Source organism: Haliotis cracherodii, unplaced genomic scaffold (genome assembly GCF_022045235.1).
Source record: "Haliotis cracherodii isolate W230 unplaced genomic scaffold, xgHalCrac1.p SCAF_19, whole genome shotgun sequence".
Lineage (NCBI taxonomy): Eukaryota > Metazoa > Mollusca > Gastropoda > Lepetellida > Haliotidae > Haliotis > Haliotis cracherodii.
Genome location: NW_027266274.1, coordinates 6,961,452 through 6,988,979, shown reverse-complemented (window position 1 = coordinate 6,988,979; position 27,528 = coordinate 6,961,452). Strand labels below are relative to the sequence as shown.

Genomic DNA, 27,528 nt, shown 5'->3' with positions numbered 1-27,528 from the left:
TGCTGGTGTATATTTGGAAGACTGTAGTTAGACTGACATCTCTCTCTCTCTGCAGGTGTTGTCCTAGGGACCATGTTTGCTGGTGTATATTTGGAAAACTGTAGTTAGACTGACATCTCTCTCTACAGGTGTTGTCCTAGGGACCATGTTTGCTGGTGTATATTTGGAGGACTGTAGTTAGACTGACATCTCTCTCTCTACAGGTGTTGTCCTAGGGACCATGTTTGCTGGTGTATATTTGGTAGACTGTAGTTAGACTGACATCTCTCTCTCCAGGTGTTGTCCTAGGGACCATGTTTGCTGGTGTATATTTGGTAGACTGTAGTTAGACTGACATCTCTCTCTCTACAGGTGTTGTCCTAGGGACCATGTTTGCTGGTGTATATTTGGTAGACTGTAGTTAGACTGACATCTCTCTCTACAGGTGTTGTCCTAGGGACCATGTTTGCTGGTGTATATTTGGTAGACTGTAGTTAGGCTGACATCTCTCTCTCCAGGTGTTGCCCTAGGGACCATGTTTGCTGGTGTATATTTGGTAGACTGTAGTTAGACTGACATCTCTCTCTACAGGTGTTGTCCTCGGGACCATGTTTGCTGGTGTATATTTGGTAGACTGTAGTTAGACTGACATCTCTCTCTACAGGTGTTGTCCTAGGGACCATGTTTGCTGGTGTATATTTGGTAGACTGTAGTTAGACTGACATCTCTCTCTACAGGTGTTGTCCTAGGGACCATGTTTGCTGGTGTATATTTGGTAGACTGTAGTTAGACTGACATCTCTCTCTCTCTGCAGGTGTTGTCCTAGGGACCATGTTTGCATGTGTATATTTGGTAGACTGTAGTTAGACTGACATCTCTCTCTACAGGTGTTGTCCTCGGGACCATGTTTGCTGGTGTATATTTGGAAGACTGTAGTTAGACTGACATCTCTCTCTCTCTGCAGGTGTTGTCCTAGGGACCATGTTTGCTGGTGTATATTTGGTAGACTGTAGTTAGACTGACATCTCTCTCTCTCTGCAGGTGTTGTCCTAGGGACCATGTTTGCTGGTGTATATTTGGAAGACTGTAGTTAGACTGACATCTCTCTCTCTCTGCAGGTGTTGTCCTAGGGACCATGTTTGCTGGTGTATATTTGGAAAACTGTAGTTAGACTGACATCTCTCTCTCTCTGCAGGTGTTGTCCTAGGGACCATGTTTGCTGGTGTATATTTGGAAGACTGTAGTTAGACTGACATCTCTCTCTCTCTCTGCAGGTGTTGTCCTAGGGACCATGTTTGCTGGTGTATATTTGGAAGACTGTAGTTAGACTGACATCTCTCTCTCTCTACAGGTGTTGTCCTCGGGACCATGTTTGCTGGTGTATATTTGGAAGACTGTAGTTAGACGGACATCTCTCTCTCCAGGTGTTGCCCTAGGGACCATGTTTGCTGGTGTATATTTGGTAGACTGTAGTTAGACTGACATCTCTCTCTACAGGTGTTGTCCTCGGGACCATGTTTGCTGGTGTATATTTGGTAGACTGTAGTTAGACTGACATCTCTCTCTACAGGTGTTGTCCTAAGGACCATGTTTGCTGGTGTGTATTTGGTAGACTGTAGTTAGACTGACATCTCTCTCTCCAGGTGTTGTCCTAGGGACCATGTTTGCTGGTGTATATTTGGAAGACTGTAGTTAGACTGACATCTCTCTCTCCAGGTGTTGTCCTAGGGACCATGTTTGCTGGTGTATATTTGGAGGACTGTAGTTAGACTGACATCTCTCTCTCTACAGGTGTTGTCCTAGGGACCATGTTTGCTGGTGTATATTTGGTAGACTGTAGTTAGACTGACATCTCTCTCTACAGGTGTTGTCCTAGGGACCATGTTTGCTGGTGTATATTTGGTAGACTGTAGTTAGACTGACATCTCTCTCTCTACAGGTGTTGTCCTAGGGACCATGTTTGCTGATGTATATTTGGAGGACTGTAGTTAGACTGACATCTCTCTCTACAGGTGTTGTCCTAGGGACCATGTTTGCTGGTGTATATTTGGAGGACTGTAGTTAGACTGACATCTCTCTCTACAGGTGTTGTCCTAGGGACCATGTTTGCTGGTGTATATTTGGAGGACTGTAGTTAGACTGACATCTCTCTCTCCAGGTGTTGCCCTAGGGACCATGTTTGCTGGTGTATATTTGGTAGACTGTAGTTAGACTGACATCTCTCTCTACAGGTGTTGTCCTCGGGACCATGTTTGCTGGTGTATATTTGGTAGACTGTAGTTAGACTGACATCTCTCTCTACAGGTGTTGTCCTAAGGACCATGTTTGCTGGTGTGTATTTGGTAGACTGTAGTTAGACTGACATCTCTCTCTCCAGGTGTTGTCCTAGGGACCATGTTTGCTGGTGTATATTTGGAAGACTGTAGTTAGACTGACATCTCTCTCTCCAGGTGTTGTCCTAGGGACCATGTTTGCTGGTGTATATTTGGAGGACTGTAGTTAGACTGACATCTCTCTCTCTACAGGTGTTGTCCTAGGGACCATGTTTGCTGGTGTATATTTGGTAGACTGTAGTTAGACTGACATCTCTCTCTACAGGTGTTGTCCTAGGGACCATGTTTGCTGGTGTATATTTGGTAGACTGTAGTTAGACTGACATCTCTCTCTCTACAGGTGTTGTCCTAGGGACCATGTTTGCTGATGTATATTTGGAGGACTGTAGTTAGACTGACATCTCTCTCTACAGGTGTTGTCCTAGGGACCATGTTTGCTGGTGTATATTTGGAGGACTGTAGTTAGACTGACATCTCTCTCTACAGGTGTTGTCCTAGGGACCATGTTTGCTGGTGTATATTTGGAGGACTGTAGTTAGACTGACATCTCTCTCTCCAGGTGTTGCCCTAGGGACCATGTTTGCTGGTGTATATTTGGTAGACTGTAGTTAGACTGACATCTCTCTCTGCAGGTGTTGTCCTCGGGACCATGTTTGCTGGTGTATATTTGGTAGACTGTAGTTAGACTGACATCTCTCTCTACAGGTGTTGTCCTAGGGACCATGTTTGCTGGTGTATATTTGGAGGACTGTAGTTAGACTGACATCTCTCTCTACAGGTGTTGTCCTAGGGACCATGTTTGCTGGTGTATATTTGGTAGACTGTAGTTAGACTGACATCTCTCTCTCTCTGCAGGTGTTGTCCTAGGGACCATGTTTGCTGGTGTATATTTGGTAGACTGTAGTTAGACTGACATCTCTCTCTACAGGTGTTGTCCTAGGGACCATGTTTGCTGGTGTATATTTGGAAGACTGTAGTTAGACTGACATCTCTCTCTCTCTGCAGGTGTTGTCCTAGGGACCATGTTTGCTGGTGTATATTTGGTAGACTGTAGTTAGACTGACATCTCTCTCTCTCTGCAGGTGTTGTCCTAGGGACCATGTTTGCTGGTGTATATTTGGAAGACTGTAGTTAGACTGACATCTCTCTCTCTCTGCAGGTGTTGTCCTAGGGACCATGTTTGCTGGTGTATATTTGGTAGACTGTAGTTAGACTGACATCTCTCTCTCTCTGCAGGTGTTGTCCTAGGGACCATGTTTGCTGGTGTATATTTGGAAAACTGTAGTTAGACTGACATCTCTCTCTCTCTGCAGGTGTTGTCCTAGGGACCATGTTTGCTGGTGTATATTTGGAAGACTGTAGTTAGACTGACATCTCTCTCTCTCTACAGGTGTTGTCCTCGGGACCATGTTTGCTGGTGTATATTTGGTAGACTGTAGTTAGACTGACATCTCTCTCTCCAGGTGTTGCCCTAGGGACCATGTTTGCTGGTGTATATTTGGTAGACTGTAGTTAGACTGACATCTCTCTCTACAGGTGTTGTCCTAGGGACCATGTTTGCTGGTGTATATTTGGTAGACTGTAGTTAGACTGACATCTCTCTCTACAGGTGTTGTCCTAGGGACCATGTTTGCTGGTGTGTATTTGGTAGACTGTAGTTAGACTGACATCTCTCTCTCCAGGTGTTGTCCTAGGGACCATGTTTGCTGGTGTATATTTGGAAGACTGTAGTTAGACTGACATCTCTCTCTCCAGGTGTTGTCCTAGGGACCATGTTTGCTGGTGTATATTTGGTAGACTGTAGTTAGACTGACATCTCTCTCTCTACAGGTGTTGTCCTAGGGACCATGTTTGCTGGTGTATATTTGGTAGACTGTAGTTAGACTGACATCTCTCTCTCTACAGGTGTTGTCCTAGGGACCATGTTTGCTGGTGTATATTTGGTAGACTGTAGTTAGACTGACATCTCTCTCTCTACAGGTGTTGTCCTAGGGACCATGTTTGCTGGTGTATATTTGGTAGACTGTAGTTAGACTGACATCTCTCTCTCTACAGGTGTTGTCCTAGGAACCATGTTTGCTGGTGGCTGGATGATGTCTGTGCATGAGCTGAATGCTGGAGATCTCATGTCCTTCCTGGTGGCAACCCAGACCATTGAGAGGTCAGTGTAGGACAACTGGATGTTTCATGATCGGCAATTACAGTATTAAACGTGTATTTCAATACAAATTGTTATTTTAGGCCACTTGGAACAGTATCTCTGTTATTTCATGGCTTGTCAATACAATGGGAGGAAATGCCAAGGTGATACATTTCAGAGACGTTTACTACTTTGATTAAGCCTTTGGGTAGTGTATTATGCATCTTCCTAAGGCAAAGGAGTGTAAAAGTCTAGTTTCTACCCTTGCCAAACATGGCTGGAATTTGAAGCCTCGATCGTAGCACCATCAGTGGTTATTACGAGTTATGTCCCTCCTATGTCCCTCCTATTGACCAATCAGATTCCATCTCTCATATCACTAGCATTTGCTTCAAACAAAATGGCAGCCCAGTGAAAACGATCTGATCGATAATCCATGTCTATATTGTGATGAAACGGGTCTTACACCGCGAAGTGCGATTTTGATTAGACTATGCATGGACTCATTAGTCAAGCCAAAATAGAACTCCAGAATTCCAGCCTAGTTCGGCAACAATGATCAGTTTTACATTGAATGATGATAGTTCCATCCAGAGGAAATATAGCGTAAATGTATTGTGGAAAATCTTTCCTCGTAAAAAGTGTTCCGTGGGAATTATTCCCAAAGAAAAATGTACAAAGGAACAATTTCACTACAGGAACAGATAACCTTTGACACTAACACAACAAGTCCATGCAGGAAGCAAACGCACTGTAAGTCCCCATGGTCCCTGGTATGGTGATCTCCCTTTAGTTACTGACGATCTCAAGCCCATTTTCATATTGTGATGTCAACTCATTCTTTCTTCTTTTAAATGTGCCTCAACTTGTTTTAAATCTAGTCTGTGATATGCTAGTTATCGTACTGTGCTTCAATGACAGGTTTTTATAAAGTTTAAATATATGCATTATTAATATCCAACTTCTCGTCACAATATGGCTGAAATATTGCCGATGTGACGTCAATTATTAACTCACTCACTCACTCACTAACACAACAAGGATCATTAGCTGGTCTGATCCGGGATTTGGGACCAGGAAACAGCAGATCCAGCATGGCTGTGGGAGCCAACTGCTGCTTGAGATGACTAGCCACCAATGTGTGACAAAATAGCATAATGCAAGTCTCTGTATTACGGGAATGTCTTTTCAGGTCCCTGGCACAAATGTCCCTCCTGTTTGGTCAGATTGTGAAGGGAGTGAGCGCAGGAGCCAGGGTCTTTGAGGTAGGAATATTGTGTCTGTCACCAACTTAAAGTTGTGCTTTCTTATGTAGATTTATTAACTGAATCCTGAATGTCAATGTATTTCAGTCGTTCAAAAGATTGTAATATCTGTGTACTGTCTTTCAACTTTTTTTTATACCAAGATGTGTGGCCTACTTCGAAGAATTGTTTACTTGTGAATCTTACTCCCATGATTTTTCCTGGTCAGAAGAAAGCCCCAGGAGCCAACTCTTGTCAAAAGAGCATTAATGGTTGAGTGGTCACAATATGTGGCCTTGTTGATAGCTGTCATCATACACCAGAGGACAAGGGCTGATTAGCTCGGTGTTAGTATACTGTGTCTGAGGGGGGTTTCCATGTTGAATTGTGGCATTATATATCATTTGGCTAGCACTTTCAGCGTTAAAAAATTGGCACTAGTCCTGTAGTCCTTACCAAACTGCCCAATAGTAAAGGTATCCTAAGGACTTGTAGAAATTGGCCCATTTTAAGGGTTTTGCTATACGTTATCATTATAAGGCCTAGTGGACAAACCCCATTTCACCTTCTGTAGTGTAAGGTAAATACATGAAAGCATGTCAGTGTGATCTCAAATGTTTCAGTTCATTAATCATGAAGCGAAGATCCCCCTTCACGGTGGCAAGAGAATTCCTTTCCATGCTCTGATGGGCAACTTGGAGTTTCACAATGTCGGCTTCTCGTACCCAACCCGAGCCGAACAGGAAGTGCTTCAAAACTTCAATCTCAAGATACAGGGGGGATCTGTTGTGGCCCTTGTTGGATTGTCAGGGGGAGGTAAGTAGCGGTAATGTCTGCATATGTGTAATTGTGTTAACGACATGATCTATCATTTGTAACATTTGTTACATTTGACCACATTCTAAATGGCATTGTTCATAGCTTTTGGCCATGGGAGCCGTGCCAATTTACAATTTTCAGAGGTGTACACAAAGTACGTGATCTAGACTACCAGTTGTCGGACTTTCATTTTTGTGGAAGCCTCAGTGGCTGAGTGGGTTAGATCGCTGACTGTGTTTGATGGCGATTAGGTGCCTCACTCTGGCAGTGTGGTTTGAATCCCAGATGGGACCTAAACAAGTACGAGAATCCTTACTTTACTAAGAAAGTGTTATCCGAAATATATATTTATTTATATAAATATTTGTTACATTAGACCGCTTTCTAAATGGCATTGTGTGTCATGATCTATCTCATTTATATAAGCATTTATCATCCCAAACTGGATTCCTAGGACATATAGTAATGTAATTGCATCACAGTGCTTTGATGATGAAGCAGGTTATAAGTACTTTCTACACTCAAGACACTCAAGAAAAGTTGAAAGAATGATTTTGAATGATAAATAGCATCTCACTCTCATGTCTTTTAATATCAACACATGTTGATTAAAGTTTACAAGTCCTAAGCAAACATCTGAGTTTAAAACTTATATCATCTCATGTTGTTCTGTTTGATATCAGGAGACACTTTGGTGAGATTCTCTGTCTCATGACTTTCATAACCATTGCTTGAAGTTGAGTTCATATCTTAAATTATGCAGATGCTGTGGGCCAAAAGGGGCCCTTATCATACTCTGTCCTAAGACACTGTTGACCATATCAAGCCATCTTCCAGGAAAATCTACAGTGGCTGCTCTGTTGGAGAGATTCTACGATGTGACCAAAGGGGAGATAACTCTAGATGGAATCAACATACAAGATCTTGATCCAACATGGCTGAGAGGAAGGGCATTGGGCTATATTAACCAGGTGACTGTTGGGTACGGGTTAGGCGTGTATAACTATTCATAAGATCACTGTTAATTACTTTTTGTTTATTGAAATCATTGCTTCATTCTAAGATGTATATTGATCTATATACGTCTTTGCTTCATTCAAAACTTTGTAGATGAAAATACAGTAAACTACGTTTATAACGAACACACTTATAACGAACTGACGGATATAACGAACTGTTCTTTTGGTCCTGGTCATTTGCCATATATTTTATCAAATGTTTGTTTGTTTGTTGTTTAATGCCTCACTCAGCAATATCCCAGCTATATGATGGCGGTCTGTAAAATAATCAAGTCTGGACCAGACAATCCAGTGATTGACATCATGAGCATCGATCCACCCAAATTGGGATCAATGACGTGTATCAACTAAGTCAGCGAGCCTGACCACCTGATCCCGTTAGTCGCCTTTTACGACAAGCATAGTCGCCTTGTACGGCAAGTATGGGTTTCTGAAGACCTATTCTACTCAGGAATCTTTCTGGGGTTTTTATCATATAAAGTTGATGGATATAACGAACACGCTTATAAGAACATAACGAATATAGCGAACTCACCTTGTGGCCCGGTGTGTCAACGATAATGTTTAAGTGTATAACAAACTGTTAATCCCTAAGCTGAGCTTCTCACGTGTCACCAATCTGCCATCAAAACATCCACGGCCAAACGCTGCTGTTCAAAGCATCAATAAACAATTGAAGGCAATTGATTTACTCTTTAAGTTCTGACACATTGTCCTCAAATTACATCCTCAATTAACATAGTAACACAGTGATTGAATTGGATATATTCTGTACATGTACAGTGCACACTTTTGTTATTTATGAAGTAACATGATGTCACATGGCTTGATAAAAGATGTCTGACGGTCAAAATGGTATAACGAACAACGGACAGAACAAACTAAAATGAGTGGTGCCTTTGAGTTTGTTATGATTGTAGTTTACTGTTTTCATGGTGCATAAATAGCTGGGAATTAATCTGGTATATTTGGTAGTGTTTTCTTTTAAGCTAGCTGTCTTGTTTTTTATTTAATTTGTCAGACTGTGATTTTGGAGACTGCATGGTACCTTATCCCAATTGCATGGCCTGATGTCAATCACTGGATTGCCTGGACCAGACTTGATTATAGGGAGCCATCATATAGCTGGAACATTGCTGAGTGGCGTTAAACAACATGTGTTAGGTGCATCTTACAAAGCAACAAGCTAAAATCATATCTGTTCTTGTGCCAAGAACGTGTCATCTGCTACAGTAAAAAACAAGTTTATGAGGTGAAATTGATATTGTGAAACAACAATTGCTTTGTTTGTTTGTTTGTAGTTTAAAGCTGCACTCAGCAATATTCCAGCTATGTGACGATGGTCTGTAAATAATCGAGTCTGGACCAGACAATCCAGTGATTGATATCATGAGCATTGATCCACGCAATTGGGATCGATGACATGCATCAACCAAGTCAGTGAGTCTGACCACCCGATCCTGTTAGTTGTCTCTTACGACAAGCATAGTTGCCTTTTATGGCAAGCATAGTTGCTGAAGACCTATTCTACCCAGGATCTTCACAGGTCACAACAAGACGTGCTGCTGATGTCAGATATATATTGTGTTTTATAGCAGAGACAAATCTTTCCTCAGGAATCAGGAAGTTTAAACTGCAGCCGATGTCTGCTTTCCTGACAGGAAAATGTTTAGATCACCCACCCTCTTCATAATTATTTACTTGCTGTGCTATCCCTAAAAGTGACCAATGAAAATGTTACATCTTGTAACCATGGTGATATGACAGTGTGTATTTGAATTTCCTTCAGGAACCGATATTGTTTGCTACATCTGTGATGGAGAACATCCGATATGGACGACCTGATGCAAGTGACCAAGAGGTATGCTGGTAGCCCACTTGTAGGAATGTGGCCTAGGTCTCTTGTACTTACAGTCTCTAGAACATAGGTCTCCAGTACATAGGTCTCCAGTTCTCTCTTGTACATAGGTCTCCAGTACTCTCTTGTACATAGGTCACAAGTACATAGTCTTCAGTACATAGGTCTCCAGTACTCTCTTGTACATAGGTCACAAGTACATAGTCTTCAGTACATAGGTCTCCAGTACTCTCTTGTACATAGGTCACAAGTACATAGTCTTCAGTACATAGGTCTCCAGTACTCTCTTGTACATAGGTCTCCAGTACTCTCTTGTACATAGGTCTCCAGTACTCTCTTGTACATAGGTCTCCAGTACATAGGTCTCCAGTACATAGGTCACAAGTACATAGTTCTCCAGTACATAGGTCTCCAGTACTCTCTTGTACATAAGGTCTCATGTACATAGGTCTCCAGTACTCTCTTGTACATAGGTCTCCAGTACATAGGTCTCCAGTACTCTCTTGTACATAGGTCTCCAGTACATAGGTCTCCAGTACTCTCTTGTACATAGGTATCAAGTACACAGGTCTCCAGTACATAGGTATCAAGTACACAGGTCTCCAGTACATAGGTCTCCAGTACTCTCTTGTACATAGGTCTCCAGTACATAGGTCTCCAGTACTCTCTTGTACATAGGTCTCCAGTACATAGGTCTCCAGTACATTGATCTCTAGTACATAGTTTTGTCAGCATCATACCCGTACTCGTGGGTTTCACCAAAGTGGTAAACGTCTGAGACCTGCATCACTTCGGGCTTTCCTCCCACATTAAGCTGACACGCCATGATATAACTGGAATACTGTTAAAAGCGGTGTTAAACCCAACTCACTCACTCACTCACTCTCTTCCCATGTAATAGACCTGTATCATGTTGAAGACATTTATTTCTGTGATATGGCTGGATTAATGCTCCTCTCTTATAAGATCTGGGTGTGATCCTGTGTATGTCATATATCTCCTTGTCTTCATGCTGCTATTTCAGGTGATAGAGGCTGCTAAGCAGGCTAACGCACACAACTTTATCTCCAAGTTCCCTGAGGGCTACCGAACTGTACTGGGAGAGAGAGGCGTGACAGTGTCTGGGGGACAGAAACAGAGAATAGCTATAGCCCGAGCTCTCATCAAGAACCCCTCTGTGCTCATACTGGATGAGGCCACAAGGTACACACATCCTAGGTTACAAAGCCTCAGTTCCGAGGGTCCTAAGCCTGTGGGGTGATGGGGTAGCCTAGTGGTTATAGTATTCGGGGTCTCAGGTCAAAGACCTGGGTTTGATTCCCAACATGGCGATCGTGGGTTAGTACTGTGCTGTGAATTACTCTTTGTTAGCTAAATCATTAACAGCATCCTCTGATGTGGCTGGAATATTGATGTCGCAGTGTTTGAACAACATTCACTCACTCACCCAATCACTTACACATCCTTCGCCCATGTTAATGTGTTTGGTTTATAGAGGGAATCCTAAACAGGTTTGTTAGCCTTTCCAATCAGTTTATTAATAAGGTCATAAGATCAGATTTGGTTATAAATACGTTTACACACAGTATCAATCTGTAACTTTGGCTAGGTGCATGAGGGTTATGGTCAAAGGGGAGATAACTCTGGGTATTTATTTATCTGACTTATCTGTATGATAATCAGCTCTGCCAACTGACCATTTGTTTAACCAAACAGCGCATGCCAATATCAATCTGTAACTTTGCCAAGGTCCATGAGGGTTATGGTCAAAGGGGAGATAACTCTAGGTATTTATTCATCTGACTTATCTGTCTGATAACAAGCTCAGCTAAGGCTTAAAAATATGATAGTCTTGGTTCTTGGGCACCACTCACATCATCATAAAGTCTGCCACACGTCTTATTTTTATTTCCATTTTCAAAAAAATATAAAAATCCTAATACTTAAACACAATCCACAAAATAAAATGTAAAAAGGAACCAAAAACAAAACTTGCAATGAACTAAATGAGAATGTGGGCAGTGCCGTCATAGAGGGGAGATAACTCTAGGTATGTCTTTATCTGACCTATCTGTGTGATAATCAGCTCCGCTAACTGACCATTTGTTAAACCAAACAGCGCATGCCAAAATCAATCTGTAACTTTGCCCAGGTCCTTGAGGGTTATGGTCAAAGGGGAGATAACTCTGGTTATTTATTTGTCTGACTTATCTGTATGATAATCAGCTCCACTAACTGACCATTTGTTGAACCAAACAGCGCATGCCAATATCAATCTGTAACTTTGTCATTGAGGGTTATGCAAGCTCCTCGCAGCCGTAGCCCGTTCGCGGAGCTCTCTGTACTATTGCTGCCACCAGTCAAAACTCACCACTGTGATAGGTAACCCCAACCATGTTTGGAGTTGAACTCGCAACCGAATGACCGTTATGTTTACAAACAATTGACGATTGTCTTGACGCCGTATACACCTACCGATGATAAATTACCATCTTTGTTTGTCAATTTGAATTTCTATTTCATTGAAACTATCATCTTTAATTGATATAGTAAGAATGTAAAGGAGAAGTTGGTTGTTTTTCCGTTAGTCTTTATCTTTAAATTCATCTGGAAAACATGGTCAGTCGTAAACCTTTTCAAAATGAATTTTGATGGCATTTCCAAAGACATAAACAAAAGTATAAACGTTACTACATATGGGGTAAGAGGGCAATTTTCAAGATTTTTGTAATGGCCGCGCCCACACTGGTGGCAGCGATGTTACCGAGAGTGTAACGAGGGTGTCACGCGCTGGGAAGGAGCTTGGTGGGTTAGAGTCAAAGTGGAGATACCTCTGGGGATTTATTTATCTGACCTATCTGTGATAATCAGCTCAGCTAATTGACCATTTGTTAAACCAACCGATGCAGGCCAATGTTTCTGTAAGTTTGCCCAGGTCCATGAGCTTTATGGTCAAAGGGGAGATAACTCTGGGTATTTATTCATCTGACTTATCTGTATGATAATCAGCTCCGCTAACTGACCATTTGTTAAACCAAACAGCGCATGCCAATATCAGTCTGTAACTTTGCCAAGGTCCATGAGGGTTATGGTCAAAGGGGAGATAACTCTGGGTATTTCTTTATCTGACTTATCTGTCTGATAACAAGCTCAGCTAAGGCTAAAAATATAATAGTCTTGGTTCTCTGGCACCACCCACATCATCATAAAGTCTGCCACACGTCTTGTTTTTATTTCCATTTTCAAAAAAATATAAAAATCCTAATACTTAAACACGATGCACAAAATAAAAAGTAAAAAGGAACCAAAAACAAAACTTGTAATGAACTAAATGAGAATGTGGGCAGTGCCTGAGAACCAAGACTATTATTTTTTTTCTTTAGCTTAACAAACCATTTGTTAAACCAAACAGCACATACCAATATCAGTATGTAACTTTGTCCATGAGGGTTGTGGTCAAAGGGGAGATAGGCCCGTGTAGACGCAAACCCATACTTGCCGTAAAAGGTGACTATGCTTGTTGTAAAAGGTGACTTAACAGGATCGAGTGGTCAGGCTCGCTGACTTGGTTGATGCATGTCATTTATCCCAATTGCATGGATCGATGCTCATGATATTAATCACTGGATTGTCTGGTCCAGACTCGATTATTTACCAACCGCCGTCATATAGCAAACCAAACAACCAACCAACCAATCAGAGGGGAGATAACTCTAGGTATGTCTTTATCTGACCTATCTGTGTGATAATCAGCTCCGCTAACTGACCATTTGTTAAACCAAACAGCGCATGCCAAAATCAATCTGTAACTTTGCCCAGGTCCTTGAGGGTTATGGTCAAAGGGGAGATAACTCTGGTTATTTATTTGTCTGACTTGTCTGTATGATAATCAGCTCCACTAACTGACCATTTGTTAAACCAAACAGCGCATGCCAAAATCAATTTGTAACTTTGCCCAGGTCCTTCAGGGTTATGGTCAAAGGGGAGATAACTCTGGTTATTTATTTATCTGACTTATCTGTATGATAATCAGCTCCACTAACTGACCATTTGTTGAACCAAACAGCGCATGCCAATATCAATCTGTAACTTTGTCATTGAGGGTTATGCAAGCTCCTCGCAGCCGTAGCCCGTTCGCGGAGCTCTCTGTACTATTGCTGCCACCAGTCAAAACTCACCACTGTGATAGGTAACCCCAACCATGTTTGGAGTTGAACTCGCAACCGAATGACCGTTATGTTTACAAACAATTGACGATTGTCTTGACGCCGTATACACCTACCGATGATAAATTACTTTCTTTGTTTGTCAATTTGAATTTCTATTTCATTGAAACTATCATCTTTAATTGATATAGTAAGAATGTAAAGGAGAAGTTGGTTGTTTTTCCGTTAGTCTTTATCTTTAAATTCATCTGGAAAACATGGTCAGTCGTAAACCTTTTCAAAATGAATTTTGATGGCATTTCCAAAGACATAAACAAAAGTATAAACGTTACTACATATGGGGTAAGAGGGCAATTTTCAAGATTTTTGTAATGGCCGCGCCCACACTGGTGGCAGCGATGTTACTGAGAGTGTAACGAGGGTGTCACGCGCTGGGAAGGAGCTTGGTGGGTTAGAGTCAAAGTGGAGATACCTCTGGGGATTTATTTATCTGACCTATCTGTGATAATCAGCTCAGCTAATTGACCATTTGTTAAACCAACCGATGCAGGCCAATGTTTCTGTAAGTTTGCCCAGGTCCATGAGCTTTATGGTCAAAGGGGAGATAACTCTGGGTATTTATTCATCTGACTTATCTGTATGATAATCAGCTCCGCTAACTGACCATTTGTTAAACCAAACAGCGCATGCCAATATCAGTCTGTAACTTTGCCAAGGTCCATGAGGGTTATGGTCAAAGGGGAGATAACTCTGGGTATTTCTTTATCTGACTTATCTGTCTGATAACAAGCTCAGCTAAGGCTAAAAATATAATAGTCTTGGTTCTCTGGCACCACCCACATCATCATAAAGTCTGCCACACGTCTTGTTTTTATTTCCATTTTCAAAAAAATATAAAAATCCTAATACTTAAACACGATGCACAAAATAAAAAGTAAAAAGGAACCAAAAACAAAACTTGTAATGAACTAAATGAGAATGTGGGCAGTGCCTGAGAACCAAGACTATTATTTTTTTTCTTTAGCTTAACAAACCATTTGTTAAACCAAACAGCACATACCAATATCAGTATGTAACTTTGTCCATGAGGGTTGTGGTCAAAGGGGAGATAGGCCCGTGTAGACGCAAACCCATACTTGCCGTAAAAGGTGACTATGCTTGTTGTAAAAGGTGACATAACAGGATCGAGTGGTCAGGCTCGCTGACTTGGTTGATGCATGTCATTTATCCCAATTGCATGGATCGATGCTCATGATATTAATCACTGGATTGTCTGGTCCAGACTCGATTATTTACCAACCGCCGTCATATAGCAAACCAAACAACCAACCAACCAATCAGAGGGGAGATAACTCTAGGTATGTCTTTATCTGACCTATCTGTGTGATAATCAGCTCCGCTAACTGACCATTTGTTAAACCAAACAGCGCATGCCAAAATCAATCTGTAACTTTGCCCAGGCCCTTGAGGGTTATGGTCAAAGGGGAGATAACTCTGGTTATTTATTTGTCTGACTTGTCTGTATGATAATCAGCTCCACTAACTGACCATTTGTTAAACCAAACAGCGCATGCCAAAATCAATTTGTAACTTTGCCCAGGTCCTTCAGGGTTATGGTCAAAGGGGAGATAACTCTGGTTATTTATTTGTCTGACTTGTCTGTATGATAATCAGTTCCACTAACTGACCATTTGTTAAACCAAACAGCGCATGCCAAAATCAATTTGTAACTTTGCCCAGGTCCTTCAGGGTTATGGTCAAAGGGGAGATAACTCTGGTTATTTATTTATCTGACTTATCTGTATGATAATCAGCTCCACTAACTGACCATTTGTTGAACCAAACAGCGCATGCCAATATCAATCTGTAACTTTGTCATTGAGGGTTATGCAAGCTCCTCGCAGCCGTAGCCCGTTCGCGGAGCTCTCTGTACTATTGCTGCCACCAGTCAAAACTCACCACTGTGATAGGTAACCCCAACCATGTTTGGAGTTGAACTCGCAACCGAATGACCGTTATGTTTACAAACAATTGACGATTGTCTTGACGCCGTATACACCTACCGATGATAAATTACTTTCTTTGTTTGTCAATTTGAATTTCTATTTCATTGAAACTATCATCTTTAATTGATATAGTAAGAATGTAAAGGAGAAGTTGGTTGTTTTTCCGTTAGTCTTTATCTTTAAATTCATCTGGAAAACATGGTCAGTCGTAAACCTTTTCAAAATGAATTTTGATGGCATTTCCAAAGACATAAACAAAAGTATAAACGTTACTACATATGGGGTAAGAGGGCAATTTTCAAGATTTTTGTAATGGCCGCGCCCACACTGGTGGCAGCGATGTTACCGAGAGTGTAACGAGGGTGTCACGCGCTGGGAAGGAGCTTGGTGGGTTAGAGTCAAAGTGGAGATACCTCTGGGGATTTATTTATCTGACCTATCTGTGATAATCAGCTCAGCTAATTGACCATTTGTTAAACCAACCGATGCAGGCCAATGTTTCTGTAAGTTTGCCCAGGTCCATGAGCTTTATGGTCAAAGGGGAGATAACTCTGGGTATTTATTCATCTGACTTATCTGTATGATAATCAGCTCCGCTAACTGACCATTTGTTAAACCAAACAGCGCATGCCAATATCAGTCTGTAACTTTGCCAAGGTCCATGAGGGTTATGGTCAAAGGGGAGATAACTCTGGGTATTTCTTTATCTGACTTATCTGTCTGATAACAAGCTCAGCTAAGGCTAAAAATATAATAGTCTTGGTTCTCTGGCACCACCCACATCATCATAAAGTCTGCCACACGTCTTGTTTTTATTTCCATTTTCAAAAAAATATAAAAATCCTAATACTTAAACACGATGCACAAAATAAAAAGTAAAAAGGAACCAAAAACAAAACTTGTAATGAACTAAATGAGAATGTGGGCAGTGCCTGAGAACCAAGACTATTATTTTTTTTCTTTAGCTTAACAAACCATTTGTTAAACCAAACAGCACATACCAATATCAGTATGTAACTTTGTCCATGAGGGTTGTGGTCAAAGGGGAGATAGGCCCGTGTAGACGCAAACCCATACTTGCCGTAAAAGGTGACTATGCTTGTTGTAAAAGGTGACTTAACAGGATCGAGTGGTCAGGCTCGCTGACTTGGTTGATGCATGTCATTTATCCCAATTGCATGGATCGATGCTCATGATATTAATCACTGGATTGTCTGGTCCAGACTCGATTATTTACCAACCGCCGTCATATAGCAAACCAAACAACCAACCAACCAATCAGAGGGGAGATAACTCTAGGTATGTCTTTATCTGACCTATCTATGTGATAATCAGCTCCGCTAACTGACCATTTGTTAAACCAAACAGCGCATGCCAAAATCAATCTGTAACTTTGCCCAGGTCCTTGAGGGTTATGGTCAAAGGGGAGATAACTCTGGTTATTTATTTGTCTGACTTGTCTGTATGATAATCAGCTCCACTAACTGACCATTTGTTAAACCAAACAGCGCATGCCAAAATCAATTTGTAACTTTGCCCAGGTCCTTCAGGGTTATGGTCAAAGGGGAGATAACTCTGGTTATTTATTTATCTGACTTATCTGTATGATAATCAGCTCCACTAACTGACCATTTGTTAAACCAAACAGCGCATGCCAAAATCAATCTGTAACTTTGCCCAGGTCCTTCAGGGTTATGGTCAAAGGGGAGATAACTCTGGTTATTTATTTATCTGACTTATCTGTATGATAATCAGCTCCACTAACTGACCATTTGTTAAACCAAACAGCGCATGCCAATATCAATCTGTAACTTTGTCATTGAGGGTTATGCAAGCTCCTCGCAGCCGTAGCCCGTTCGCGGAGCTCTCTGTACTATCGCTGCCACCAGTCAAAACTCACCACTGTGATAGGTAACCCCAACCATGTTTGGAGTTGAACTCGCAACCGAATGACCGTTATGTTTACAAACAATTGACGATTGTCTTGACGCCGTATACACCTACTGATGATAAATTACCATCTTTGTTTGTCAATTTGAATTTCTATTTAATTAAAACTATCATCTTTAATTGATATAGTAAGAATGTAAAGGAGAAGTTGGTTGTTTTTCCGTTAGTCTGCAATCTAGAACTGATCTGATTATACAAACAACAAAGTAAATTCATCTGGAAAACATGGTCAGTCGTAAACCTTTTCAAAATGATATATGATGGCATTCCCAAAGACATAAACAAAAGTATCAACGTTACCACATATGGGGTAAGAGGGCAATTTTCAAGATTAACTTAACAGGTCCATGAGGGTTATGGTCAAAGGGGAGATAACTCTGGGTATTTCTTTATCATTTGTGACTAATTTGTGTCATTCTGGGACAAGCTGAATCGCGATGTGTGCCCCTTTAGAAGGACTTCATATTGGCATATGGACATAAGAACTATTTCAATCAAGAACAATAACTCAAGTTCTCTTTGAGTCCACTAGTAATAATGAAAATAATTTTTTTATTGATTGATGACATAATGGCATAACTATTTTAAGATTATTGTTATCAAAGTAACTTAAAACGTACACTCATTATGATTAGGCTAAAATATAAAGGTCTTGGTTCTCAGGCACCGCCCACATCATCATCAAGTTCGCTGCATGTTTTGTTTTTATTTCCATTTAAAAAAAATTAAAAAATAAGTCCAACGATAGTCAAATACTGTATTCCAGTATTTTACTCATCAAGGGATACATTTATGTGGGGAGGCCCTTTCCCAGGTTGATTGTACACAATTGTTTATTGATTACACAACTGTTTATTGGTTACATACTAGTTTGAACACAGCCCCCCCCCCCAAAAAAGAGACTATTTTTAAAAAAACCATCACCTGAGAACCAATTCTTTTAATTTTTTAAGCTTTAGTTTGTCATATTTTCACTCATAACATTCATCGAGTTGGTTACGGAAAGAGCGAGTGGTGATGAATGATTTCTTTATCTGATTTATCTGAATGCTAACAAGGTCATTGCCAACTGACCATTTGTTAAATGAGACAATGCAGGCAGGACACATTCATAGATCAAATTGATTAATTCAGCTGATTCATTTTAAGATGAAAGGAGTCAAATATAAAGGGTCAAATACAAAAAGATTTACTCACAGTGTCACTTGGGGGCACGGGTGGCCCAGTTGTCTAAGCACAGCGATTCGCTGTGCAGAGTTGCGTCCCTTGGGCACGCCAGAAACCTATGATTGTGGGTTCGAATCCCGCTTCGCCCCGATTATGTTTCTAGGTTTGTCAGTGGCAAACCCATGCTCGTGGGTGTCATCGAAGTCGTTAACGTCTGATACCTGCATCACTTTGGGATTTCCTCTCACATTAAGCTGACATGCTGTGATATAACTGGAATACTGTTAAAAGCTGTGTTAAACCCAACTCACTCACTCACACACTCACTCCAGAATTTATGAAGTCAGAGCAGCTTGTAGTGCAATTTGAGAAAACTGAAACAGGAGATGTGAAAGGAAATATTTTAATGAACTCCAAGGAGACCAATTCAATAAGTGGTTTCACCTCCCAAACTTGCACAAGTAAAAAAACCAATTTGTTTTGTAGCTGAATGTATTATGAAACATTAGTGCAGTTGTTTAATGTATTATAAAAGTATGAGATGAGGATGGGGACATTTTACTCCTACTTTGCATCATTTACAATGGTTTTCACCCAATATCAACCTGTAATGTCGCCAGAGTCCTTTTAGGGTTGTGGTCAAAGGGGAGACAACTCCTGGTATACAGTCAGCACTAAGTTCATCAACACTTTCTGTAAATCTTTTTCTCGCTTTGTTTTCAGTGCTCTTGATGCTGAATCTGAGAGAATTGTTCAGGAAGCTTTGGATAAAGTCATTAAAGGTACGTCATCATATATATATGTGGATATGACAAAACCGGTTGGAGAAAAATGAATTATGTTGATGTTACTTTGTTGATTGTGTGTCATCATACCACGCTGGTCCGGATTGGTACTCAAGGTATCAGTCAATGGATTGTCTGGTCCTGACTAAATTATTACCAGGCTGGGTTCATATACCTGGAATATTGCTGAGTTAAACAACAAGCAAACAATTGTCCCTTTCTCACAGACAGACAGACAGACAGACTGACTAACAGACAGACACAGAGACAGACAGACATTCTATTCATATGTTTTGGCCTTGAGGCCAATAGTACAGTGACAGGTTACAAAAAGGATGTACCTTTTCATTTATTACCGTATACAACGTAATAAGCATCCAGGGCGCTCTCAAAATTAGAAATAGGGGGCTCTTATTAGAATACAATTTTGGTGAGAAATACAACAGAGTTGAAAGATTGTGAATTTCATAGTTTATGCTGACAGCCTGAAATGATACAAAAGAAAATTATGTGCGTATCATACACGACAGATATATTTTCCAGAATTTAATTGCCCATAATTAAGGGTGCATATAACGCATGAGTGCGTATTATACACGAATAAATAAGTCTTGTGTACATTGATCAATCGGAAGGGGTGCTAATTGGGATTGTTCACAAGCCAATATATCAGCAAATATCGCCCTGTGCGTTTATTAGAGCAGGGTGCTTATTACGTCGAATATGTTATGTATTCTTGATTTCTGAAGCATTTGTCTTTCAGGTACCTGGATAACATTTTTAATGTATTTTTTTATTTCACCTGGTGGGCAATTATTGTTTGAGATCATTGTTTTGAAAAAATACATGTTTTTAGAAATAGGTGTGGACCAACTAACTTATGGTTTTTGAAAAACATGTCAGTAAAGTGATGGAAACAGGTTTAACATTTCTTCATCACACTGATTTCCTTCATTATTTGTTAGGACATGGTTGAACATGAAGCCAGAAAATACTTCCTGTTTCCTGCACATACTTCCTATTTTCTGTACATACTTCCTGTTTCAGGGCGAACAGTGTTGGTGATTGCTCATAGGCTCAGCACGATACGAGATGCAGATGTCATAGCAGTTGTTTCTCATGGAAAGATAGTTGAGGTGGGTTCTCAAATAAGTTGAGATTTTCAGCACATAGAAACAAAAATCAAAGTGAGCTTTTCTTGTGACGCACTGTCTGTCGTCCGTTGTCCATCTTCAAAACAACAGATTAGGGTCGTCAGACTAGCTTTTCTCATTTTTACGCCAAACTGGTGCTAGGGAGAGCAAAGACACCTGGCATCTATCCTTAGTAGAGTCGCTTTGACACCTGACCATTAGAATCCCCAGATGATATGTGATGGGGATTGTTGAGAGTAAGTGTTCTGTCCCATGGCTAGAATTCTATTTGGGCAGTTTGTAGATGGAGAGGAACATGGCTGCTGTCAGGTGGTGACTTACAAAGTTGTGCCTCGTTTCTCTGATGGATTGTTATTCTAAACTTTTTGACCAGTGTTTCCACCTTCCTCGTATATGTTGAGATAACTCAGTGGTATTACGGAAGCATGTAAAAAAGGGAATTACCATAAAATATCTCATTTAGATATATTTCCTGAATTTACAACATCCCTTCTTAGATCTCTGGCCTGTGAAGTTAAAATTTTGTTTAGTCCCAGCGATGGTGTCTCTGAAAATTTCTAAGAGAATTACGATCTGATTTCAAACAAAGTCAGCCTTCATTTTTGCTCATCACTGAACCAATCTAAAGTTTAGTTACTTGCTTTTGTGTCTGTTGTTTACCTCTTTGTTAGGATAGTTTTTATCTACATGTATTTTTCAAAATATTCCAATAAACTTAAGATGAGGTAGGAAGTCTTGCACTTGACTCTATTTATTTCATCGTTGTTGTGTGTAGTATTTAATGCTGTACAGTGCGAGATGTTGTAAATTAATGACTAGTGTGCAATTGAACATTGTCTTTGTGATTAGGGTTATATATTTTACTGAATAGATACAGGACACATAAAATGGAATAAGCAAAACAGGAAAGTGTTGTTTGATTGACCTGAACCATCTTGCTAGCACTGCTAATTGAGTCTAGCCTCACTTAAACACAACTACAAATAAGCAGCGTAAAATACCCCCCAAAATATTAAAAACCCAATTACTTTCAAGTAACTTGCGTACAGAAACGCATGCATTAAATGAAAATCTCAAACAGCACGTGTAAATACCAAATGAAGCTTTTTCAGCATGTGTACAAAGGACCTAATTTCTGAGACATAATTACGAGCTAATTTACTTTACAAGTCAAGCCTATATGTTTAGAACAGTTATATACATCTTAAACATTATTTCATTTTTTTTTAAATCTTAAAATGTTCACTAATTTTGGGAAAAAAACAATAGAGTGATAAATAGATGAGTGATAGCATCATGGGAATTAAACTATTTTTTGTCAGTCAGTCAATCACAATGGTTGTAGGACTGAAATTGTAAGGACTCACAAGGGGTAGTCTGGGATGGAAATAATTTTTTTAATGAAGGTGTTTAGATGTGCCCATGTTCAGACTAGCTGATCTGCATGATGGCATGGGTCGTTGACCAAAATATCCATTGCTGGATTGTCTTTGATATATTGCTTGGTGTAAAACAAACAGGGAAATCATATTGCAATACATGGATGTGACAGTGTATTGTTACACTCTATCAAGCTGGGCCCAATACACCATTATTTTCCTTGTTAGATAAAATGAGTGCTGATTAAACCGATAGAAAACTGGGATAGTTTTTCTAATGCTCTGGAATATAGCTAGCTGGATTTACCTATTTTGTCATCTACACTGGTATTAATTCAGTGTATTGCGTCAGTCATCGCGAAGGACTAGATTAAAGGGAGACTACTCCAGGGTCTGGTGCCCATTTCCTTTCTCATTCTGGATGTAATTTGTGTCCTGTGTGGAACTTGACTTGTGTCTGTACAATTAGGACTATCATTAACTGTTAGACATACAATTTAATTTTTCCAACACAAAGAACAGACTTTGAATAGCATTTAGAAGTGAAACACAAGGAAAAGAATTTTAATAGATGTCAACTTCTTTATTATGAAGAGGGCGGTGGGGTAGCCTAGAGGTGAAAGCTTTCACTCATCACGCCGAGCCTGGGTTCGATTCCCCACATGGGTACAATGTGTGAAGCCCATTTCTGGTGTCCCCTGCCGTGATATTGCTGGAATAATGCTAAAAGAGGCGTAAAACCATACCCACTTTCTCACTTTTCGGAGTATATACTTACTCCTTCATCACCTGAAATACTCCCAAATTTTGTGTTCCTCATAAAAAAATTGACATCCAAAGATTCTCTTCCTTGCAAATCAAACAGTGTTAGAGAGACTTGAATCTGCCTTCCAAGGACTCGAATTTGACCCATCCTAGTTCCCCAGTATCTTTCCTTGTCCCGGGTCGGTCGGGTAGCCCAGTGGTTAAAGCATTCGCTCTTCACGGAGAAGACCTGGGTTCGATTCCCGACATGGGTACAATGTGTGAAGCCCATTTGTGGTGTCCCCCGCCGTGATATTGCTGTAATATTGCTCAAAGCGGCGTAAAACCATACTCACTCACTCACTCACTTTCCTTGTCCCCAGATGGGCTCCCACAGCAAGCTGAAGGAGAAGAGGGGCCTGTACTGGGAGCTGATCAGACAGCAGGAGATCGAGGAGGAGCTGGAACATCGACAACAGACTGGATAATCACACAACAACTTCGCTTTTCATGTATTTATTGTATTGTACAAGGCTGGTTACTTGTAGACGGAGAGTCACTGGTCCTTCAGTGATTTGACAACATGTACAAGACAGGCAGCCCAAGATTGTTCTGTATCTATCCATGTATTTAGAGCATGAGGTATGAGGCACCATGGAATATCTTTCCAGTGTGGATAAATTAAGACCTGAGCTTTGGCGTGAAACATTAACAACTTGGAATAGTTAGTATGTAATTCTGAGTTGACAGTAGGTTATTCTATGTATTACATATAATCAGGAATATTAGAAAATATGTGTTTCCCGAACACTAAAGAGGTATAACCTAGGTCAGTGTATTGACAGAGTGGATGAGTGGATAATGGATAAAGTCCTCCTCAATTACTTGTGACAATACACTGACAAGTCACCATGTTGATGAGGGTCATATCTCAGACATTCAATATAAATGAACAATGGTCTTGCACAAGCCAATCAGTGAAACTTACCAATAACAGGTGTCCCCTCTGGGAAAGAAATTTTTGATTCAGCAAGAGAATGACTTTTTAGTGAAAAATGAAAGATGTTCTTCTGGTTAATTTCTTTTATTGAACTCGAACAATAACTTTCCGGTAAACCCATTGTGATAGTTTTATTTGTACTGGGGGTGATTTTGGGGATCTCAATTTGCTCTGTAGGGTTGCTTCCCTTTAGGTTGACAGGATCTGATGAGAGTGGGCTTGAATACCAGTTTTGCCCGTATGATGATTCTCGGTTTGTTATCACCATACCTGTGATGATAGGCATCTAAGACCTGCTTCACTGAAGCTAAAATGCCATGATATAACTGGAATATTGTTCAATCAGGTGGTTAACCCAGCAGACTCGCCTACATAAGTTAAGCTAGCCCACACTGTTACACAAGCCTGGAGCTGGATGTGTGAGTGCCACATTGCACAGAATCAGGTTTCAAATTGAACTAATCCTTGTATGCCTTTGAGTGGTATTTTGTTCTGATGCTTGACAGAGTTGCATCCCTTAGCCATGGCAGGATCTACTAGTCATTGGTTCATATTCCATTTGACTTAATTATGATCCGTAGTCTGTCAGCACCATGATCATGGATTTCACCAGAGTAGCGAGTATCTATGACCTTGGACATTTTTGGCTACCCTTGGGTGTTCAATAAAGTTTTAAGATTTTAGGATCTTGAGATCAAAATACAGCACCCTAAATCAGGCCCCTTCTATTTGCTAACACAAATTATGCCATCACAAATTAATAATAATGCTTTCATCCAATTTTTTATACAATGTTAGTAGAGGGTGTTCATTTCTTATTTGTTGTTTTTACGAACAAAATATTCAAGACATCTCCATCGATGTGATTCACACAAAGCAGGAACTTTGGGTAGGATTATATATGTTTAGTGTATTTCATCAAGTAGAGAAAGAAGGGAACGTGTGGTGACTTCTTTGTCTGGATACATAGTGTTAAGACATTGATGTGGCATTGTGTTTGTTAGTGAGGCTAGTGGGCATGAGTTTCTAATACAGTAATTATAATTTGGCTTTTTGTGATATGCAGAGAACCATCTTCATTGCAGGGGACACGGGTGGCCCAGTCATCTAAGGCGCCGCGATTCGCTGTGCAGAGTTGCGTCCCTTGGGCAGGCCAGAAACCTATGATTGTGGGTTCGAATCCCAGTTCTCCCCGATTATGTTTCTAGGTTTGTCAGCACCATACCCGTGCTCGTGGGTTTCTCCGAAGTGGTAAATGTCTGAAAACTGTTAAAAGTGGCGTAAAACCCAACTCACTCACTCTTCATTGCAAGTCTAGGTAGATGGACTATATTGTGATACTGACCTATACCCAACAAAAATCAAGACATGTCTTTGAAATGTGTAAATATTTGTACAACTTAATGTGATGTGATATTGTGAAAAGCAACTCATGACGTTTGATGTGAACGGCTGTTTAGGCAGGTTTTTGTTATTGATTGGTTTATGGATCTGCCGAATGTAATAATCAGGAAATTAGAAAAAAATGTTTTTATTTAGTTTTTAACATTACTGCCAAGTATGAAAAGCCCATTTAGCAATAAAAAACATTACAAAATGTTTTCATGCATGTCCAAGATTAATGTTTAATTAATTTATCAGGATCTTGGCGATCATGACATATATATACATTTTAAAAAAAAATCCTACCGACCATATGTTTACACAAAAGACAATAAAATATATTTGAAAGTGATGTTTTTTCTTTTCTTATTTTTGACCACTGACTGAAGTTTTGAGAGAAGAAATCTGTAAACCAACTTGTGAAAAGAAAAGGCCTTTGTTGCATTATGTGAGCTATGTTCTGTACATATGATTATGAAGACTTGAATTTCAAAGCATTCTATTATATATCCCAATAAAAGAACCTTTACTAAGGCGGATATGTTCTGATATTAATATTCAATGTTTTAAAAATGTTTTTTTAAAGAAAGAAAGACCAAGTAACCATGCTTATGATACATTTTGCAGTTCAAACACTGCTGTTCACAGCGGCATTAAACCTAACTTACTTTCTCTAGAGGGGCGATGGGGTAGCTGCATTGTTAAGGTGTTCACTTGTCGTGCCAAAGACCTGGGTTCGATTCCCCACATGGATACACTGTGTATTTTCTGGTGTCCCTGCTGTGATATTGCTGGAAGGTTGCTAAAACTCACTACTCTCGGCGTCCATTCTGTTGAAAAAGGGGTAAATATTTCAGTTGTACAGTTGGCAAACCGTCATAAATCTTTTTACATCAAACTAGTCTCCATAGTTATTGAGCCAGTAAAGGTTCATCTTCCATCAACATCTTTATATGAACCAAGAACTGTTTTTGAAAGGAGTGTCACAATATCTTGTGCGTGGTAATGATCTTATGTCAATTGTATTTATTTAGGCATTTAACAGGAACTCCCTGACAATATATCATAGATATCAACTTGTGCTTAACTCCACAATTTATGGGGGCACGGGTGGCCCACTCATCTAAGGAGACGCGATTCGCTGTGCAGAGTTGCGTCCCTTGGGCACACCAGAAACCTATGATTGTGGGTTTGAATCCCGTTTTGCCCCAAATATGTTTGTAGGTTTGTCAGCAACATACCCGTGCTCGTGGGTTTCACCGAAGTAGTAAACTGAGACCTGCATCACTTTGGGCTTTCCTCCCACATTTAGCTGACACGTCGTGAAAAAAATGGAATACTGTTAAAAACGGTGTTAAGCCCAACTCAATCACTCACTCACTCCAGAATTTATAGTTTGCAAATGAACTTTTGAGACAGTATTTGTTCCATGTTGATTTAGTTTTTGACTGATGAAACTGGTAAATAAGTCATATCCAGTCATCTTTCAATTGTTCTTCGATCGCCTCTGGTCCAGTGGTAAAGCGTCCGCCCGAAGAGAGGAAGGTCCAGGGTTCGATCCCAGGAAGGTCATACCAAAGGACGTTTAAAGTTGGTACTTGTTGTTACCCTGTCTGGCGCTCGGCATTAAGGGGCTAAAACAAGGATTGGTCGGCACGGAGTCAGTATACTGTCTGAGTGGTGTATTTATGTTAAACTGCAGCATGGTATCTCAGTGGGCTAGCACTATAAAATCGGTATTCGTCCGGACGAGTACAAGCAGCCACACACTTACATGTGCATGCGCGTCGCTATAGAAGTGCAATAGTCTTAGACGTGACATTAAACCCCATTTCACCTCACCTCAATTGTTCTTCATTTTTCGTGTTTGGCAGAATTCATGCAACACAATCAGTGAACAACACTTTTATTCTGGTAAACTCACTGATAATGATAATCTGTATATGAACACAACAATCAACAAACATAATGCCAAAACAACTGAAATGAAAACATAAATTTTCTCTTTGATCCTCCAAGTAGTGTAGTGAGGCTTGAAGTTCCTGTTATTATCAAACAATGCTGTAGATGTTGTGATAGGGGGACTATTGCTAATTGAGGGTAAAACATACAATCACATTCACACAAATTTTGACAAGATATTACTCAAGATCATGAAATTAAAGCAAAATCAAATTAAAGATGGTATCAATCTATAGATGAAAATGTAAGTTGATATTAATGGGAACTGGTCTAATATTTAACTTGGGTACTCAGAGTGGGTACCGAGTAGGACCTAGGTACCCACAGGACTACCCGGACCTATGGTTAGTCATGTGATATATTGTTTAACGACAAAAATTATCTTAACTCTATGGTTACACTATAAGTGACTATTGTTCGCATTTCTTTCTGACTATACA

General features: G+C 40.2%; 1 protein-coding gene across 1 annotated transcript in view; it reads left to right on the top strand.

Moving 5' to 3' along the window:
- Positions 1 to 24,979, top strand: part of LOC139466720 (mitochondrial potassium channel ATP-binding subunit-like) — a 40,505-nt gene extending 15,526 nt beyond the window's left edge. Inside the window, exons 9-17 of the mRNA XM_071248366.1 lie at positions 4,368 to 4,473; positions 5,645 to 5,717; positions 6,320 to 6,512; positions 7,353 to 7,486; positions 9,324 to 9,395; positions 10,417 to 10,595; positions 19,405 to 19,463; positions 20,514 to 20,602; positions 23,127 to 24,979. Coding sequence (XP_071104467.1) covers positions 4,368 to 4,473; positions 5,645 to 5,717; positions 6,320 to 6,512; positions 7,353 to 7,486; positions 9,324 to 9,395; positions 10,417 to 10,595; positions 19,405 to 19,463; positions 20,514 to 20,602; positions 23,127 to 23,231 — 1,010 coding nt within the window. The 3' untranslated portion in view covers positions 23,232 to 24,979. The remainder of the gene's footprint in view (positions 1 to 4,367; positions 4,474 to 5,644; positions 5,718 to 6,319; positions 6,513 to 7,352; positions 7,487 to 9,323; positions 9,396 to 10,416; positions 10,596 to 19,404; positions 19,464 to 20,513; positions 20,603 to 23,126) is intronic.
- Positions 24,980 to 27,528: the final 2,549 nt, after the last annotated feature.